Below are 20,700 nucleotides of genomic sequence, written 5' to 3'. Positions count from 1 at the left end.
TGTGTCAGAGAACCTGAAGTGCTGTCAAATGGTGTAACCTGGTATGACCTTTGGGATATTTAAAAAAATTGAAGTATGTGTTCTTGAATCATTTGATGTCTTTCAAATATTGGGGGTCTCTGGATAGAAAAAACCATCCGAGCCATGGGATGTTGCCTCTGATTGGACCCCCAGGTTGATGCTTTTCTCTTGTCCCTGGAAATTACAGTTTTGGCATGAGTGTAATAGAAAATAACATTAATTTCCATCCACACAAGGCTAATCACTTGTAAGTGAAGGTTTCACTGGAAAACTGTGTCTTGGCCAGATGTCTAGACCATTAAAAATACAGTTCAGCTTTCACACACTAAGTTAACTCTTTTTTGATGGTGGTGAATCCTGAATGGGGGGATTTTGTACATTGTTGTAGGCAAAAAAAATAGTGGGAAGGAACTTGACTGGGAAGCTTTGTAAGGAAGGGGAGGTGGTGTTGGTTTGGTGACGAGAAGAGGTGCCAAGGCTGAAATGTTTACTCACAGGGTTCCCTCAGGTCTCAATGGTTTTGTGCTGTGAGTGGGAGTAGGCAAACGTATTGCAGTACATGGGCATATAATGGAGAGAAAATTCATTAATTTGAGAGGTTGCTTCATGTTCTGGGGGTAAGGGACATGTTAGAGATGTCATTTTCTTCCTGTGACTCATCCCAGCATCCCTCCCTCCCCTGCTGCCCACGCTGTGGGCTCAGTCCAAGGCAGGGGGGAATTTGGGGTGCCAGCACATGTGGCTGGCTCCTGTCTGATAAGGAGGACAGTTCCTTGCCAATTAGAATTAAGAAGATGGGGTAGAGAATGTGCAGTGATGTGCAGCCCATTGCTGCTGCCTCGGTCCATTTGGCAATCTTGAGCAGATCAGCAGAGTTCATCTTCTCTCCAGGGACCTTCTGTTCTCAACCTCTGGTGAGGGTCAAGTAAACAGGAGAGAACAGAGCAGGCTGGGCTTGTTTCAAAGGGGGAAAGAATTTTCCATCACCTCCCACCCCCAAGAAGGGAGCACAGTGTCCTCAGCTCTGTGTTCCCCTTTACATCCACAAACCCCAAGTACACTCAAGTCTTTTGGCTTTTGAGCACCTCCAGGAAGAAAAACCCCTGTGGGCTTGGGCTGAAATACTTCCCTGTGAGTGTGGGGAGGCCCTGGGACAGGATGCCCCATCCCTGGAAGTGTCCAAGGCCAGGTTGAATGAGGCTTGGAGCACCATGGGGAGGTGGAAGGTGGTGGAACAAGATGATCTCGAAGGTCCTTTGCACCCCAAACTGCTCAGCCATTTATTTTATCTCTTGGCACGTTTTGCACCATGTCTGTTGTTCGGGATGTTACTGCCGTGTGAAGATTTTGCTTGAATGCATTTCTTTTTACAGGGATTAATTGCAGTTGAATTTTTTGTTCCTCCTCCTTTTTATTTTTATTTCCAGGGGATTGTGGGTAACCTGGCAAGTGGGAAGTCAGCGCTGGTGCACCGGTACCTGACCGGCACCTATGTCCAGGAGGAGTCACCTGAAGGTATGTGCATACACAAATCCCACTCTTCTTTTCCCCTCCCAAAACTACATCCTTATTCATTCTTGATCATGCAGGAATGAATTAACAAAAAAAAAAAAATAAAAATCCATGCACTACTTCAAAATTCATGGAGATTTTTGCTTTAACATTCTCCAGACCAAGTATGTAGGATGAGTATAATTGTAGATTTTCCATAATTGCTTAGCATCCTTTAACTACTTTGGCCCACAGTGTGTGTCCATATGGGAATTAGTCCTGATGCAGAGGAGTTGACTGCTCTTAGTAGTGCTGCTTTGGGCTGTTGAAGGCCACAATTACTGTCTGTAGTGGTGGATTTCTGTACAATCAGGATGTTGAGAGGATAACAATCTTCACCAGCCTGAACTTAAAGGTGTAACTTTGCTTATTGTTTAATGTATTAAATATTTGGTCTTTTTTTTAAAAAATGTTTTTATGGCATAGAAAAATAATTTTTATGCTGTAGTGTTTAACAGTAATCCAAGTTTATAGCTTGAAATCAAAAATATCACAGTACCTTATCAAGGTTTAATTTACAGTAAATACTTTTTTGATTATTTTTCTTTATCTGTTCTCCTTATGAACTTTTAAATCCAACTCTGAGACACTGAATTTCTGGTTCCTTCTTTTCCTTACTGGCTGTTCCCTTCTTTGCAGATATGGATGCAGGTAACTATACATTGTCTTCATGGCAGCTCTTGTTTTGAAGAGACAGATGGTGGTTTCTGTACTAGAGCGTTTTTTCCCCTTGTTTTGTGTATCATTTTGAGTTGTTTCCTTTTTATTTCAAGTCTTTAGTACATCTCACTGTTTTTGTCTCTTGCTGTAGTTGTCTCTTCAGCAGTAGTTTGTAGTTTCATGCATCTCTGATAACATTTGTTTCTAATTAACTCTTACCACAGGAAGCTGGTTTAGCTTGGTAGTTGACATTTTAACAGCCTGGAGTTGTAGTTAAAATGGGAGGAGAGGGGAAGGGAGGGATGGACAAGGCTTTTCCTGTGCAATTCCACTAACACTGAGGTCTTGCAGTTTGTAAGTTTGCCCTAAATATTTTTGCTGGTTTGTAGCTAGAACTGACAATAATAATTGGTGGTAGCAATTGAGCCTCTGCACAGAGGTGTGTGTGGATCCATGCCTCTGGATGCTGATAGTGAGAAATGCTGATGGAGGGTGTCGTGTCACTGAGTGCAGCAAATCTTCTGCAAAAATCACTATCCTGACAGATCTTCATGGACATCCTCACTTCATGAACAGAGGATATTTGGCTGTTGTTTTTTTCCCTTGGAAGATTCAAATCTACTGACTGTTGACAGGGCTAACCCTCCTCTCCTCCTAAAGGATGAATATTTTAGGTGATACTCCTTGGGAGTGTTGCCATCTGTCCCCTTTGTCTTGAAGGATTTTTATTTACAGTGCTTGAGTGACGCTGTGACTGTTTTTCCTGAAAGGATTAGATGACAAAAGCAGTGTCAAATCATTTCTCTGCACATAAGTGTGGCTGACAAGCCTCACTAATGACACTGTTGCATTTCATTAACAAGAGGAAAACTGGAATAATTAAGAGCTCTGATTTGCCTTGTGAGGGATAAGGTCAAGGTTTCCAATCAAGTCAGCATTAAAGGAAATTCAAACCATATAAATTATCCTCAGTAAACATGCAGTGGTGATTTGGTTGTGTTTTACTTCTGTCAGAGAATCACAGAACCAAAGAGTGGTTTGGGTTAAAGGGCCTTTAAAGCTCACCCGATTCCATCCTCTGCCACGGGCAGGGACATTTTCCACCATCTTGGGTCACTCCAAGCCTGGTCCAACCTGGTCTTGAGCACTTTTAGGTCCTTCAAACAGGCCCCTAGAAAAGAAAGTGTAATCCTTCACGTTGGAGACCCTTGTGGATCCTCCCCTCTTCCTTTTCTGAGGGGCTGTAAATGTGCCAGGCTGTTAAATTGGATAAAGAAGAGGATGTGTATCGGATGTTAAGGTGTCAGCTACTTGATCAATTTAGAAAAACCTGAGTTTACTGGTTTGGAATGGCTTCCTAACATCTAAATTTATCAGGCATCATAAAATCAGTGCTTAATGGATGAAGTGATGGATATTTGCCTCACGTGAAAGTGGTGGTTTAGGGCCAGGGACTGCTATTTCTGCTCGCCTTTCCCTTCTAAATTGCTACAATTACCACAAAACCTGCCCTGCATCAGACAAGTGCCACATCTCCTGTAGGCCTTGAAGGCTTCAGCATTCCAGTAAAGGAATTTTAACTATGCAAAAATGGTTTCAAATTTCCTTCAGCTCTCTAAGTGACCAATTTCTCTTGCTGCCCATCACCACCTCCCCACCAAGAGGAGGAATCCTAGGCTTCACAGTGGAGTTTTCTCTCACTGCCTGCCCCAGTTTTTATTTCTTTTCAGAACTTTTCAGTCCCTTATGTGTTTGTAACTTGCAAACCTTTGTTTTCTCAAAGAACAAGTTTTTATTAGGAAGAAAAACGGCCTTGAGACTCTTCCTCTGCATATTTGACATACACTTAGCTGTGCTGCTGAGTGACACATTTTAAATCAGATGTAAGAAAAGCAGCAATGTGTTACCCTGTTGTTAGAGGGGAATTTCAGTAGTCTGGGACTGTCAGTTTTTTTCTGTGATGATACAAGGAGGAATTGATGGGAAATAAGGAATCCTAGGGATTTGTGATCTTCTAAGGACCTTCTAAGTGACTGGAAGAAAAACCTACGACTTCTGGGTGCTTCACCTACTGGAACAACAATTAAGGTGTGGGAAATGCTGTGGCTTTCTTTTTCCCACCCCATTTAAAATTTAATTCTGCCTGTAGGAGCAAACAGAAATGTGTGGTGTATGTGGAATTTGAGACTGAATTCTTTGCAGACCGAGGTGAACTGAAGTTTACAAGAGTAGTGGGTGTCAGGAGGTTTCTGTTAGTTGTTTGGGTTTTGTTTCCAAAAAGCTACAGAGGTGTGAAACATGACTTAAAGGCTTTTCCACATCTCTGGCATGTCTGTCAATATTTTAAGTTATGTCATGATTATTTCAGTACTTTGTTTTCTGGTGAGTCTAATAAAAAAAAAAAAGACAAATTATGGTCCAGGGTGTCTCTGCTGGGGTGACAAAAAAGTTTTTTTTTCTCTGTGTACTTTGGGATATATTTAAGAGTTATTTATTCATTTCATGTGGAGTAATTATTTTTAGTGTTTAAAAAAGCATAAAAGCCATCCACCATCCTCACTTGAGACAACAAGTAGCTGTTGCAGTCACTGGAGGTTCCACCTCTCTCAGTGGAGAAACTTAAAATAAAAATGAGATTTTCCCCCAGTAAAAGGTACAGAATAAAGTCTTTAATGCGTTTTTTCAGAAAGCTGTGATCATTTACTCTCTTTCCAAATTTGACCTAAAAATATTTTTATACTAGTGCAGCCTTCACCACCTTACTTTTTTCAGTACCTCAGTGAGCAGTGTATCACTTGAATGTCAGGAATGGTCATAAAACAGCAGGAATGGTCATGTTTAATGTTAAAATATTAAATGAAGTGTCACACTCAGCCTGCCCTTTGAAGCATATCATGAAAGTATCATAAAAATAAGTTGCCAGCCTGTAAGAAAAACATGCACTGATGAACTTGAAGCCTTTTCCAACCTGAAGGGTTCTGATTCTCTGTAGAAATTACATCTTGAGGGATGAGTGTCCATGTTTTTCCATTTATCTCGAGTAACTATTTCTGTCTGATGCTTTCTCAGCAAAGGGTAATTATGCAAGGAGGATTGAGGAAGAGTGCTTTAAAATTTCAGCTGCTTTTGTTCACATCCTCTTAAGAGATTTTCTCCTGGTCACAGGCCCTTACACAATATGTATGCAGAAAGTTCAGGAATAATCTGTTAACTGGGCTGAACTTCCAGGTGTCTTCATTCAGGTCTGATCCTGGGCTGAATCCAAGAGTGTGGATCTGGGTTATGATGGAAGATGTCCCTGCCCAGGGCAGGGGGTGGAATGGGATGGGCTTTAAAGGCCCTTCCAATCCAAGCCACTCTGGGATCCTTCTCTGCTTGCATCTGGTTGTGCTGAGAGATTTAACGTTGGGGTGGGGTCACAGGTTGTGTTTTGGGTTGAATAGGACATGGGAGCTGCAGCAGAACTGGACAATTGTTCCCCTCTGTAGCACTGAGGTTCTTGTCCCCTTCTCCACATGATTCATGCAGTTCTGCCTGCTGTGAACAATTAGGTTCCTGAGGCTGCCAATCTCTTCACAGAAGCCACTTGCTATTTTTATCTAGTTAATATATTTTCAAATATGTAGGAAGGCCATATTTACTAAACACCCAAATTTGATCTTTGATGAAGAAAAGGAGGATGTGTCCCAGACTAATGTGTGTGCTCTGTTCTTGGCGAGCAGCTGGCTGAAATGTAGATGAAGAGCAGATCAATGTGTCCTGTGAGGATGTACGTGGGTGCTTTCCTCGGAAGCATTCATGCCTTTTTGTTCAGGATTTTTTGGAATTCCAAAAAAAAAACCACCTTCATACATGTAAAAATTTACACAGGGCTTACACAGGGAGGTTTTTCAAGAATCCCAACATAAGTTCAAAAAAGCCACATTTACCTTAAAGTTGTGTTTTGTGGTTCTTGGGCTGCAAAACCCCAGGAAGCTGAAATTTTCTGTGTTGGTTTCAAATCCTTGGTGCAGTTTTCACAAAGCCCTCTCAGCTTTGGGGCAGATGAAGGTTTTTTTGGCGTGTAAACCCCACAGGCAGATGCTGTCCCATGTTCAGAAGATAGTGATGACTTGGGACATGTGTTTCAAAATTACCTCTTTTCAGTTCTTTGTCTTTTTGCTCTAATAGTACTGGCTGATTATTTTTATTTGGCATTTCACGCTGACACCTAGATATAAAAAAACACTTGTCTCTTTTTTGATCCTTTTAAAGCACTGCTTTAAAAGTGGGTTCTCTTGGGCTTTTGGAACCTTTCAGGCTCAACATAAAAGAAGGTGTTTATGTATTCTGCCCTCTCCCCTCTGGAGCCCTTCCCTCTCCCTGCCCTCCCGGGACTGCCTGTGTGGGTTAGAGAGTCCTTTGAAAACCTCTCTGTTCCAGCTGTTGGGCTGGGGGCTGTTTAAAGTGTCACACAAATAAGGAGCTCTGTTAATTAAAGGAAAAACCTCAAGTATTTGTTCTTTAGGAGGTGCTGAGGAAGCAGATTGCCAGAAAACACTTCCCTTTTAGGTTGTGTGCCTTGAGGGTCCTTAAGGTGTTCTCTTTAACAGTTTGCACCTTGAATGCCCAGAGATATTTGGGAAATAATGTCTGTAGCATTTGTGTCCTTCTCATAATGGGCTCCTCCGAAGGTTCTGTCTCAGGGAAAAACTGTAAAGCAGATTTAAAACTTCTGTTACAATTTTAGGCTCTGAACAGGAATAGAAGTGACTTCTCCCAAGTAGCGAGTGATGCTACAAGAGGAAACGGCCTCAAGTTGTGCCCAGGGGAGGCACATATTTAAGATATTAAGGAAAAGTTTTTCACCAGAAGGCTTGTTGAGCATTGGAGCTGGCAGTTCAGGGCAGTGGGATCACTGTCCCTGCAAGTGTTCAGAAAAACACTGTGTGGATGTGGCACTTGGGGCCAGGGGTTAGTGGTGGCCCTGGCAGTGCTGGGTTAGGGGTCAGACTTGGTGATGTGAGAGGGCTTTTCCAGCCAAAATTCTGGGATTCCACGGCTTTGAGTCTCCAGTGCTCCCTGCTTTCTGCTGCTGTTGCTTTTGAAGCCAGTTTGGAGTGGCTCCTGCTGGCCCTGCCTTTTGCTTTATTTCTGAAAAACTACTTCTGGATGGATTTCTAAATCACAGCCCACTGTTTCACTCTTGATCTCAAAGCCAGATTTTAATATTTTTCTTTGAATTTGTTCCTTGTTCAGCTTAGATTTGATTTCTTATTGTGAGCTTTTTTTTTCCCCTTCCACTGAATTTGTTGTTATTTTGGGAAGTTGTGTCAGAAAGCATTTTATTCACAGTATTCTGAATTCTCAACAGACCCCTTGATTTGCTGCCACAGCAGGCTGTCACCAGGTGTTTGTACCCATTTTAGGGAGGGCAAATTATGGTGTAATCACTGCAAAGTCCAGTTTTAACTTCAGGGTTGCTATTTGTGATGTAAAACTGTAATGAAAGGACAGGTATTAGAGAAGCTGGCTAGGTATAAAAAGCAAAGGGGATGTTTGAAAAGGCAAGAGGGGTAAGAAAAGGCCTGAGATCTGTGCATCAGTGCTTATAGGAGGTAATTTTTGGGCTCATCTTTGTGGGCTGTTTAGGATTTGTTAGTGCACCTTAAGATTTTGCAATTATGTTGGAAGCTTGTGAGGTCAAGCAGAAATTTTGAGCAGATGAATTTTGTGTTAGATTGAAAGCTGGGTTGTCTGGAAGATGGAATGCCTGCGAAGCCAACTTAGAAGTTTTATTTTAAATCATGGGGCTGACTTTGTAAGGATCTTTGTTTGGAAAGTGATGTCTTGGGCTGTAAATGTTTAAAACTGGAAAAGACTGGTGGTGGAAAAAGGTAGGAGTGTGCTAAAGTGGTATCACATCCTGCCTGAAGGAGCTGACGTGCTGAGGTTTTTCTGTCTCTGCTTTGATAAAAATAAGCTTTTAAAATTAGACTTGTGTGTATACAATTAGTGGGTGTGAGGTGTAAGCAACCCTCTGCACCTGCTGTCAGTAAAATAAACCAAGAAAAGGAAAATAAAAGATGCAAAGTGAGCTGTTAGTAGAAATGGGAGCAGTGATTGAACTGTAGGTCCTGGTCAGCTTGTGGCTGCAAGAGGCTCCTGATATTGGGGAGGTTGGGTGGGTGTGAGGGCTCTGTGTGAGTCACAGGAGGGAGGGTTCCCTACAGCTTCATGGGTTTTTTTTTCCTCCCCTTCAATCCATCAGAAATGCTTCTGAACGAGGAGAACATACAACATATTCAGCTTTTACTTACACAGTTTTTGTGTATTGATGTGCAGTGGGTGTCTGATAAAGACAGGTTCTACTTCATGTTGGACTAAGGGGTGTCTGAACCCAAGGTTTATCCCTAGAATTGGGGTGTAGAGCTTTTTATGTCTGCTCCCACTTGATATTCTTCCTTATTTCCCTGGAACCATAATAATTAATAACTGGAAAGATGGAAAAAATATTTCCATTTTATTTTATTTCTTAGTAAGACTTCACCTCTCTTCTGCCTTCCTAGTGTGTTCTCCTAAATAGCCAGGGTTCACATACTTATTTTTTGACTGGGTATTTTCTAGGCAGATTTTGGTCCTTATCTGCCTTGGTATTCCCTATCCAGATCAGCACAGGCTGAGGCTGGCATGGTGACATGGGCTGGGATGAGCTGTCCCACTCTGTACTCTGCAGGAATTCCCAGCTGCTTTTCTCTCTTGTGCCAGAGGTTTTTGCCATCGTCTCCCATCCTTCCACAGCTGGTTTGTTCCTACTTTTGTCCCCGTGATGCTGCTTTTATTTTTCCCCTCTATTTCTTGAACTCATTACGCTCATGTTGAAGTACAATCCAATTTTCTACCATAATTACAGTCCCTCCTGCTTCATTATCTAGAAACTAAATAGCCTGTTACTTCCATCTTCTAGGTTATTAATAAACTGGGTGCAGGAGAGTTGAAACTGCTGCAGAAACTTGGATTAGTATTGTGCTGCTTCTTTCAGATGAGTCATTTGATGGGGACAGAGTGTGCTTTACATTTATATCTGCACTCACATTACAGTGTTTTTTTGAAGACTGGCCCTCTCTAACTGGCTTAGCAAAGCCTACCCTGGCTGTCAGGAGCTTTGCAGTGAGAGTAGAATCTGCACTGCTCTGCTCCTGAGTCCTGTCTCTGGGTAATGAGGGAAACTTAATTGCTCAGAGGCCGTCTCTGGTTTGTTCCCATTTATCTTGGTGGTTTAATCAATCACCTTCCCCTCCTTCTGTTTGAGATAAAACATTAGATCTAGCTCAGCCTGTTTATCATGGAATCCCAGCATGGTTGGACTTGGGAGGGACCTTAAAACTCATTTCATCCCACCCCCTGCCATGGGCAGGGACACCTTCCACCATCCCAGGCTGCCCCAAGCCCTGTCCATCCTGGCCTGGGACACTTCCATGGATCCAGTGGCAGCCACAGCTTCTCTGGGCACCCTGTGCCAGGGCTTAACCACCCTCACAGTTTCTTCCCACTGTTCCATCCAACCCTGGAGATTCTGTGCAGCTTGAGGTAATTTTTAAATATTTTTGAAGTGCACAATTTGTTTCCTGAATGCTTGAAACCTGAAAATTTCATTCATACATTCCCTTCAAATCACTTCCAGGTTTAGAGAACCCATTACATCTGCCCTTCTGGAGAGGCACTGCAAATACATCAGTGAATGCATCTCAGAAATAAGTTGTTGAATGCTACTAAAATTCCAGCAGTGAATCCTCTTTCCATGGAGTTGCAAGATCATATATTAGTGCTTCCTTGCTAGTTTTTAGGTAAAGATCAGATTATGTGGTGCAGTATTGCATTTATACGTGGTACCTGTTGGGGGTATCTTCCTTTAATTGGGTATGGCTTGATACTTCTGGGAGACCTCTCCACGTATTTCCTGAACTACATCTTAAATCTGTTGAGAGAAGCAGATGGTAGGGGTTGAAGAGCTCAGTCTAGACTGCCTTTGGGGTTTGTTTCACCCAGGTGGTCTGTTGGGAAGGTGGGCCAGGGCTCCTTTTGCAGCTTTAGTCTCATGTGGCAACAACGGTTCCTTGGTCCTTTGGTCCTCGACCCAGCTCAGCCATTCATGGTTTCTGAATTGTTGTTTAGCAGTGTGCTTGCATTCAGGAAATACCCAAAATCACACAATCATGGAATATCCTGAGCTGTGGAAAGTCACTGATCCAACAAACACACACCTGTAACTTTTTTCACTGTTTTATGCTGCACTTCTTGAAATGGATTTCTTGGTCTCTTCTGGGCCGAGCTCCTTTGAGATCCTCCCTCATGGGGAGCTCCGTTTATCTCAGTTCTCCGGGTCAGGAAGAAAACTCCAGAGCTCGTTAGGATCTTGTTTCTTGTGTTTATTAGGATGTTATCAAAGACTTGGCAGGTCTCTCCAGACTTTCTGCACAAGTTCAAATCATTATAACCTGGCTCATTTTGGTTTTGATGGCACAAAATGGCCTCCAACCACATGGCTGTTTCATCTTTATGTCCATTTTTACCCAATTAACAATAGACATGGGTATTGTTTTTATATATTAGCAAATTAGTTTTCTGTATCTACTTACATAACTAAAACTGTGACTGACTTTCAACCAATCACTCTTTGTGCTCCTAAAAACTGCAGAATCATGGAGAAGAAGGAGAGTTAAGAACTACACCTTTTTTCTTCTATCTTTACTCCATGTATTAAACACTCTAAAATCTATATATTTCACTTCAGTGACATACTAAACATTCTACTACTTTCTACTTAATTTTTTATAAATCCTGGTTTACCCAGGGATATTTGGCAGTTTTTCTGTCAGTGACAGACAAGGTGAACACCTTTTTGGAGAATAGGACAAACAGAGAAATGTTTCTCCATTTCTGGATTCCTACAACACCAACAATCCCACCCTGTGCATCTCTGAGAGCATTGTCCAAATGCTCCTGGAGCTTTGGCAGGATTTGAGGCCATGACTGTTCCCTGAGGGGCCTGGGTGGTACCCCAGCACCTTCTGGGGGGAAAGAATCTTTTCCTTTGTTTTGTTTTGTTTTGTGGAAATGCTGTGGAATGTGAAAAACATTTTAAAATTAGTTTATTTAAATAAAAAACGTGAGTAGCAAACCAGAAGACCACTATTGGGCCATCTGTTTGAACGGAGAATTTTTGAACGTGTTTCCCTGAAGAGGAGCCAGGTTCTTGGCACTATTTTCTATCTTCTGGGGGGAAAAAAAAGGGAGAGAATGTGCATGTGTGAGACAACTGGCTGCTGTTGTCAAAATGCACATGTCACTGGGAATATAAAATACAGGCTTTTAGAGCTGCCTCAGTCCTACCTTCTGTCTTGCCGTGCCACAGAAGATGTTCAGCTGCTGCCTGCGCTTGTCGTGTGGCCAGCCCCCTGAATTTATCCTTCTCATATGGCTAAATAACTTCATCCCCGTGGCAATTTGCTTGAATAAAGAGCCTGGTGAGCACAGTGGAGCCTGGGGATAGAGCAAGAAAATCAGCGGCTGCTCCGGTGAGCAATTACGCGGTGGAACAGCTCTTGGCGAGAGGAGGGGGTGGCCAGGCTGTCAGAGCCTGGATTAAAGCCTTCATCCCCGGAATTCCCCATGTAATATCCAGCTTTTGTAACAGAGAGCACTGCTGATTACAAATGTGTGCAGTGTTGAAAATTAATACCGATTTCTGCTGGTTAATTTCTGCGCCGCCGCTGATTCTGCGCGTTCGCCTACGGAGCGTCGTGCATGAAAATGAGATCAGGAAGCTGTTGTTGATCCTCCCAATTCCAATTTGTGCCGGGTCTTCAGCCAGGGCTGTAAATTTATTTAGCACAGAATTTATTTAGCTTTATGTTGATCAAAGCTGTGTATTTATGTGGGGCATTTTACAGCAGGAGTGTGGCCAGATGCACCTGAGAGAGCGGGGTGGTTTGTGGGCTGCTTCACGAGTCCCTCCCACCCTGTGCAGGGTGGGTTTGAGCACAGGAGCAGCATTTGTCACCTGTAAAAATGGTGTGCTCATCTAAAAATGAGCCTGTGTGAATGGATGATACTGTTCTAGCCTTGGAAAACTGGGAATAACTGCCTTGGAGTGCCTGTGGTGCCCCATCCTTTGGCCGCCAGTCGTCCCCTCCCCACGGCCTCCCCTGGCAGGTACAGCTGGGAGCTGAGAAGCTCCCTCATTAAAAAGCTGCGTGTGTCATAATCCTGATGGGACCAGAGCAAAGCCAGCCACCTCCCCTGGGAGAGGGGATATGGGTTTTGAGCTCGTTCTTTACATTAAAAAGGTCATTTCTTTGTTCTCAGTACCATTGGTTTAGACAGTAATTCCTGGCTCCATCACATATGCAGATATTTAGGAAAATCGAGGGGGTGTTTTGTAGCCCTGGGAGAGTGTTTGGTTTACTCATGGGTTGCTGTAGTCCAATATTTGAACTGGCTGATCTCTCTGATTCCTCTTTGCCTGTGGTGCTTTACAAACTCCTAGATGTAATTTTAAAAAATAATGAACGTGCTGCTGTCCAGGCTGAACTGTCCCAAAATCGCTGTCCTTGCCCAAGCTGCTCACGGGTCTCATCAAGGCTCATCAAATCAAAGGCAGAAGCAATTTGTTGTTTGCTTTCATCCTACAACCACAGATACTTGCAGGGCCTTTATATTATTCACTGTTAATGCTTTTGTTTGTGTAAATTCGTGATATTGAGGTAGGTTTTCTTAATCTCTCTCCTGTGCAGCACCTAATTTTGTGGTGTGCTCATGGTAAGGGCTCCTTAATGGTGTAGAAACACAAATTATTAAGGATGAATCCTGCTGTGAGCTGAGATTTGCATAAAATAATTCTTACTCGAGGGATGAGCGTGAGTTTGCTGTTCCATTTCTGAGCCTTCAGATTTGTTTTGAAATATTTAGTACAGCTTGGAAATGCAGGGCATTCTTTGAAACAGTTTGGTTGGAGGGGTGTTAAAATTCAGACTATTTGTCGTGAAATACTTAAATCCAAACAAAAATCAAGGATTGTGAGGATGTGCCTATTCCAGCTAATGAGCACATCCTGCTTTTAAGGGTGAAGAAGCCACTTGAGCAGATTTGAGCTGACTGTGCCTGTTGGCTGCAGCAGGGTGATAGCCCTCGGTGAAGTGGAACAGCCCATCCGGGTCTGAATTCAATACTGGAATTAACAATAATTGCACTCAGCTCCACGCCCAGTGTTTTTTGGGAAGGCAAGGAGCAGGTCCCCAAGGTGATAATTTACTGTGGATTCATGAAGGAAAAGAGTTGCTGGCTGACTTACGCTGTATTTATTAAATTTAGTGCCCTTTTCCAAGCTGCCCTCAACAGTCAAATCCTGAAGAGTAAATCTCTTAGGGCTCACGTTTGTGAGCTGGGTATGTACACTCAAACACTTAATATTTTTCAATTCTCAACTTATTATTTTTATTCCACCCTGTCTGTACCTTCTTTGTGCCTCTGAGGAGTGTTTTGAAGGTACAGTGAGACTGGCAGGGCATCCTGTTGACCATGGGAATAATGAGTTGGCTCCTAAACATGTTCGGTGTGTGGTATTTTATAATTAGCTGGGGGAACTTGCAGTGTTTAAAAAAAAAAAAGAAATAGGAAATGGCAATTAGGCAGAACTTTCCCTCTCTGATCACTCATATACTGCATTTCCACTGTTGCTTACAGCTTTAAAACCCCTCTCTGGAGGGCTCTATATGAAGTAATTCATCTTAGTTAACACTTCATTGGGAAGTGCATGCAATTAATCGACAATGTATGGAAATAATGGCCTGATTAATAGAAATCCAGTTCCTGAGAGCTGAGACTGGTTTCCTTTACAAGTCTTACACTTGTTTGGGATTGTTCTTTTCAGGTTCAGTAATGATATATATTTATCTGCCACTTGATCTGCGGAGGCAGGATTGAAATCCACTTTGTGAGCGAGATAATGAAAATCCATACATAGCTCTTCTGGTCCTTCTGTGCCATTAAACAACCAGAAATGTGATAGTCTTAATTGTTGCATGTTTAATACTGCTAATAGGATATGTTTATAAAGAAAAGATTAAAAAAAACCCCAACAAAAAACCCCAGTGCAAACCCACAAAACCTCCCATTCTTACCTCTTTTATTAAACACAGAATGTGTTTAAACATGCTTAAATGTTGCACAGAGCTGAGCTGGGGAGTAATCCTGGTTTTAAAGCTGCTGTTGTGGCTGGGCTGGGGGGGAATGCTGGGTCTAAGCCAGTGTGGGGTTCCCCTAAGGCAGCAGTTGTTGTGTGGATTGTTGCATTTTGAGGATCAGGACATTAGCCTGACTTGTTTGTTTGGGGAGCTCATTTGGAGAGCAGGTCAGAGCTTTGGCTCTCAGCCCATGTTTCAGTGCATTGGTTTTGGTAGAATGACGAGTTTGGAAGCTGAAAAATAGGGTTCAAATCAGAACTAATCCTAGTTTAAGAAATAGGGGTGAAGAGCGAAGTTTAGGGTGTGTTAAGGGATGTGTTTTATCTCAGTGTGGGAAGCTCAGCTGTGAGGGTGGGTGATGCTAAGCTGGAGGCCTTGGGGGCTTTGAGGTTTAGGTGGGGAGATGAGAGTGGGTTTGCTCCAGCAGAGGAGCCTAAATGCCTCCCCAGTGCTTAGGCCAAGCTCGCTAATCCTGGCTTAGGCTCCGTCACACCAGAAGCCCTAAATGGGATTTGTCATTTGAGAAAGGCAGCAGAGTGCCTGAAATACACAGTTAGCCCCAAAAGAAGCAATCCCAACCTTGCCCTGGGGTGGTGGCTGAGTCCCTGTGAGCCAGGGGACAGGAGGTGACAGAGCAGCTGCTCCAGCTGCTGGGGTTGGAGCCTCTTTGGTGGTCACAGGCACCTCTGTTCTGCATTCCCTGCAAATACAGGATCAGGAATAGGATGTGGTTGGAGGCTACGGCTCCAGTCTCTTTATCCAGGTGTCCAGAGCAGGTCTGGGATTCATCCCCAGTCAGCAGCACAGGGTTCTCTGTTAGTTTAGCACATCTCTCCAGAGGTAGCACCATTGTAGCTTTTTTGTCTAACATGTGTCTGGTATCTTCCCCTAACTGTGGTGTGTGAGTGTAGAACTCTCATTCCCATAACATCCCACGTGTGCTCTGAGAACTGGGCTTCCCTTGAGGAAATGCTGATTGATACAAGAAGCTGATTTTGGTGATGAGACACAATGTTGTTTGTGTGCAACTTTGCCTTTCTTAGAGACACTTCTCTCTCTCACAGTTATTTAAATGAGGTGATACATACAGGGTTTTAACTGTATGTATCAACCCAAGGACACCTAAAGTGGGTTGTAGTGCAATTGCTGGCTTTTTCCCACATTATCCTTATTCTTTATACATATATATATGTGTGTATATATATATGTGGCAAGTACATGCCTTAACTTGAAGTAGAAAATAATAACTTTAAGTAATTCCCATGTGTGCACGTATCAGTTACATTCCAGTCGCTGGTTAATTTGCAAAAGATCTTTTTTTCCACAAGCGAAGCCTTTTTCTGTTGAGTGTTTTGCACCTTTGCTGTCTGTAATGAGCTGCTTTGTGTGGCAGGTGGGAGATTCAAGAAGGAGATAGTGGTTGATGGACAAAGCTACCTGCTGCTGATCAGAGATGAAGGAGGCCCTCCAGAGGCACAGGTGAGCCCAAAGCTTCGCTTTCCTGGTTTTTCAAAAGTTCCTTTGAAAGAACTGCCTCTGCTTTGTTCTGTCCTGGGTCCTTCTCATCATCCAGCTCATTCCAGCATCACCCTCAGGTGAAAAAAGATTTTGTCCAGAAAATGGTTGGGGTTTCAGTTATGATGGATGGATGAGTGTGGGTAGCAAATATTTGGGATTCTGACTGAGACCATGCAAGTAAGAATATACAATTCATTTATACATATAAATTTATATATGAATTTATACATTCATATATATATTTATTCCTGAATCCCAAGCAGTGTGCTTCCCCTGGTGACACATCAGGATTTCATAGAATCCCAGGATGATTTTGGTGGGGAGGGACCTTAAAGCCTGTCTCACTCCCACTCCCTGCCATGGGCAGGGACAGCTTCCACTATCCCAGGCTGCCCCGAGCCCTGTCCAGCCTGGCCTTGGGCACTTCCAGGGATCCAGGGGCAGCCACAGCTGCTCTGGACACCCTGTGCCAGGGCCTGACCACTCTCCCACGGAGGAATTCCTTCCCACTATCCCATGTAACCCTGCCCTGTGGCAGTGGGAAGCCATTCCCTGTGTCCTGTCCTGCTCCAGGCCATTGTCCCAAGTCCCTCTCCAGCCCTCTTGAAGCCCCTCTGGAAGAGGCTCTGTTCTCCAGGTTGGAACCCCCCAGCTCTCCCAGACTGTCCAAGCCATTGGCTGTGAAGACACTTAAGGGTTTGTGTGCTTGACCCTTACTCTGTTTTGAGTAAGATTTTGCTCATGTGCTGCTTGAATCACCTCAGACCCAGCCACCCTTTCTGCAGGCACCATCCTTGTCTTGGGCATCCTCTTCCTTCTCCTCTACCTCTCCTCACCTGGGCACTGGCAGGATTTCCTGAGTGTTGGCTGCTGCTGTCCATGCTTTGTTCAGGTCTTGCAGGAGGGATCAGCTTCCAAACAAGCAATAATTTAGCATCAGGAACTGCGCTGTTGCCAAACAGCTGAGGGGGAGCGGTGCCAGCAGCAGCAGCTTGGGTCTCAATGCACCACTGTAGCTCCAGGAGGGTGAGAGCGTGGGGGAAGGTGCCAGGACAAAGGGGAAGAGAAAGGACGTGGAGGAAATGGAGGCTGAGAGAGACATCCTGGAAGGAAGTCACAGGACAAAATAAAACGTTGGCACATCTGCAGCCGTGTCAGCAGGAGCAACAAGGAAAGCTCTGTCTGGGGCTGGGAGGGATTTGGCTGAAGCATTCCCCTGCTTTCCAGCCTCTGATGCTTAGAGAACATTCACTCATCTAAAAATGTCAACAGTGGAGGTGTAAAGGTACATGCAGCAATCTGAGATGGTTTTGTGCTGAAGAACTGGGTTTGCAGAGCTCACAGGATGAACAACACAGGGTGTGCTCCTGGTATGTGCCAGGTAAATCTGGGGCTTTGATTGCTGCTGCCCAGTGGGAGGTGTCCCTGCCCATGGCAGGGGGTTGGAATGGGATGAGCTTTAAGGTTCCTTCCAACCCAAACTATTCTGGGATTCTCTGGTGGCTGAGATGTGTTCTCCATCCTTAGGATTTACCAAAGAGGTTTGAGGTGTCAGTGTTATCTCACCTTTCCCATAAATTCCCTTTGGATTTTTGGGTGTAATTTCAAGTTATATGTCTATTAAAAAATCTTTAATCATTTGATTAATTCCTGCAATGCTTGTGGGTTCATGAATAATTGGGATTGAATTCCAACTGCAGTAATAAGGAGCTGACACCTGGAGTTCCTGGCACTGGGTCATGGCTATTCCCCAGGTTACTGTCCCATTATTTTGCGCAGAATTGGAGAAAAAGCAAACTTCCCTGAAGATTCTTCTTGTGGGTCTGTGGTCTCTCCTTTCTTTGCCTAAGATAAAATGGTTCAAAGATGAAAACAATTCAATTTCCTATTGTAAAACCAAATTAACCTAGTGACTGACTGACCTAGGGTGACTTTATGATGCTTGTATCCCCAGTCCTCCCAAAGTTGCCCTAAACCAAGACACTGACCTACAATGACCTGCTGCATGCAACTTTTTTAATTTAAAACTTATTTTATAATTTGGTTTTGGGCTTGCCTTGAACTGACAGCTCTGCTCACTCACATTAATAAATAAGTCTGAGAATGGATTTTTATACCAGCACCTGATTTGTTCTTGTTTCAAGCTATTCCCTGCACATTATTCTGGATGAGACATTCAGGCGTTCCTGAGACCTTGCGTTTCCTGAAATTCCTTTGGTTTTCTGTACCACAGGTCTGATATCCACAAAGATTAAGCTGTATTTCAATATGAAAAGAGAAATAAGGAATTGCTGGAAATGTTTTGTCTGCAGAAACTGCACTGTGTAAATCTGTGGAGTGTTTTAAAATGATCTTTATTAGAAGGCTGCTCTACACACTGCTCAAACATTCAGCAGTTTTAGAGAGACTGTTGGCTTCCAAATGGATGCCTTAAGGACATTGCAGTTGGTGGGAAGAGTCCTTGGCATGATGCTGCTGAGTCCAGTCAACAAAAACCATTTTATAATGAGATGCAAGCCCACAACTCCCAAATAATGCTGCTGTCTCCAGTTCCTCTGGTTGCATCTTGTGGTTCGAACAGTTTAACAGTGTGGTGGTTGACCTTATTCTGGCAGTGACTGTGCTATGTGTTAACCAGTCCTGTCCTTCCCCTCTAGAAGTTTGTCCTACTGATTCAAAAGCTCAAAACAATTTTTTGTCTATTTTTGCACCATAACAGCCCAGGCAGTGCTTGGTTTCAATACAATTGTCGTGAATATGCAGAGCCTTTCCCCAGTGAACCTCCCTGTTCAGTGTGTCCCCTGGCACATAGTAGTAATAATATAACACAGAGCATGAAAATCCCCTGGCTGAAGCTTGTTTCCATTGCTCTAAATTTGGGTAGGAATGGAGTCACTTAGGGAAAAATAAAGGCAGTGAGGTAAGCTGGAGTTTTTTTTTCTTGACGTCCTGTTCATGTTCACTGTTAAGTTAAATGTCTTTAAATAATCTTAATTCACTTGTGAGCTCAAAGCTTCTCACTTTGCATGGTCACTGAGGAGCACCTTGGCTTGTCCTGTGCACCTGCATGTCTCTCAGCAGGTTCCTGATGCCAAGAGAGAGCAGTTTGCTCTTCCACTGAAAGCAGAACAAGGCACTTGGTGCTGTTTGCTCAGCTGAGAGTGTCTGTATGGTGAAGAATTGGAAGTCTCAAATTAATGCTTTTGGGCATGGATTAAGATGTGAGAATTCCTATCAATGCCTGTCGTGGCATTGCCAGCAACATCAGCATGTGTGCATGCAAATCACAGCATGGGGACTCAGCACTGCAGATGAGTGCTGCTCATTTCAAATGCACAGATCCAGCAATCTTGGCCTGCTGTGTTTTCTGGAAGTCAAACCCAGTGTGCACTGACTGGGCTGGTGCTCACACACCCCAGTCAAGAAGAGATGCTCTTGTGGGGAAATGCCTTGTGTATCCCAGAGCCCCGTGGCTTGCAGGGTGATGAGATTCATCATCTTAGCAGCTTATCCATCCCCCTATTGAGGCCTGGATTGTTAGTGAGTTTTTCTGGTGTGTGTTTCCCTTGCAGGAAGGTAAGAATGTTTCTCTCTTGGTTTTCCTTCCTTCCCTTTGCTGCTCTTCTCACAGTTGGCCTTTTCCATTTTTATCCTGCAGTTTGCCATGTGGGTGGATGCTGTTATCTTTGTGTTCAGCTTGGAGGATGAAGTCAGCTTCCAGACTGTTTACCACTACTACAGCCGTATGGCCAACTATCGCAACACTAGTGAAATCCCCATGGTCCTGGTGGGCACCCAGGGTAAGTGCAGCCCTCATTTCCAGCTGGCCTTTTCAGACCATATTGACACTTCCAAGCTGGCCAAGCCATGTCCTGTCTTTTCCCCTTTGCTACAGGGCTGTGGCATTGCAAGGAGGAGATTTGGGGTGAGAGAAAAATGTCCTGGCAGCTCTCTTGGAGAGGGAGTGTAGGACTTCCAGCACTGAAGAAAAAGGGGAAGTTTAGGTTAGATATGTAGAAGAAATTCTTCCCTGTGAGGGTGGTGAGGCCCTGCAGAGGTTGCCCAGAGAAGCTGGGTCTGCCTCTGGATCTCTGGATGTGTCCAAGGCCAGGCTGGATGGGACTTGGAGCAACCTGGGGTAGTGGAAGGTGCAGGGAGTGCAACACAGTGAGCTTTAAGGCTCCTCCCAACTCAGACCATTCCAGGATTCTATGACTTGCAAGGAAATTTTAAGTAATACTTTCACTGTGTGCTGGTTGTGATGGTTTTCTTGCTCAGCATGGAGATGCCCTCATTGAATTTGGGCAGGTAAATCAGTTGTGTAGGGAAATTCTGCAGCCAGTTTCCATGTGCATGGCAGTGTGGAAGGGTTCAACACCCTGGTATTGCTGAGAGGCAGAAGGATGAGGGGTGGAAAACCTCCAGCAGCACGGTAGAAAGCAGAAATGAACCCTGGCCTCAGGCTGTGCCTCTGGGGACCTCTGTAAATCAAGTAGAAAGGTAGCTCTTTGTCACCTGAGCCAACCTCTCTCCCCCCAGTTTTTCCTTCTGAAATAGCAGCTGTCCTGAAGGGAAATATGGCAAGGGAAAGGTACCCAAAATATTTCAGTTTCTTTGGCATTTGAGTGGTCTTTTGAATATTCTCTTCCTTGTGCCAGCATATCCCAGTAACATTTCACCAGTTTCCCATACTGTGATTGGTTTTCTGCATTGGTAGAGTTGAGGC

General features: G+C 43.8%; 1 protein-coding gene across 8 annotated transcripts in view; it reads left to right on the top strand.

Annotated features, from left to right (window-relative positions):
• Positions 1–20,700, top strand: part of AGAP1 (ArfGAP with GTPase domain, ankyrin repeat and PH domain 1) — a 308,125-nt gene that overhangs the window by 98,463 nt on the left and 188,962 nt on the right. For all 8 annotated transcript variants that reach the window (XM_014261324.2, XM_005532757.3, XM_005532756.3 and 5 more), the window contains exons 3-5: positions 1,449–1,536; positions 15,850–15,935; positions 19,633–19,774. In XM_014261324.2, the coding sequence (XP_014116799.1) occupies positions 1,449–1,536; positions 15,850–15,935; positions 19,633–19,774 (316 nt within the window). The remainder of the gene's footprint in view (positions 1–1,448; positions 1,537–15,849; positions 15,936–19,632; positions 19,775–20,700) is intronic.

This window comes from Pseudopodoces humilis, chromosome 8 (genome assembly GCF_049639895.1).
Source record: "Pseudopodoces humilis isolate 2021_Gansu_Grassland_sample_001 chromosome 8, ASM4963989v1, whole genome shotgun sequence".
Classification (NCBI taxonomy): domain Eukaryota; kingdom Metazoa; phylum Chordata; class Aves; order Passeriformes; family Paridae; genus Pseudopodoces; species Pseudopodoces humilis.
This window is presented reverse-complemented; position numbering and strand designations above follow the sequence as displayed.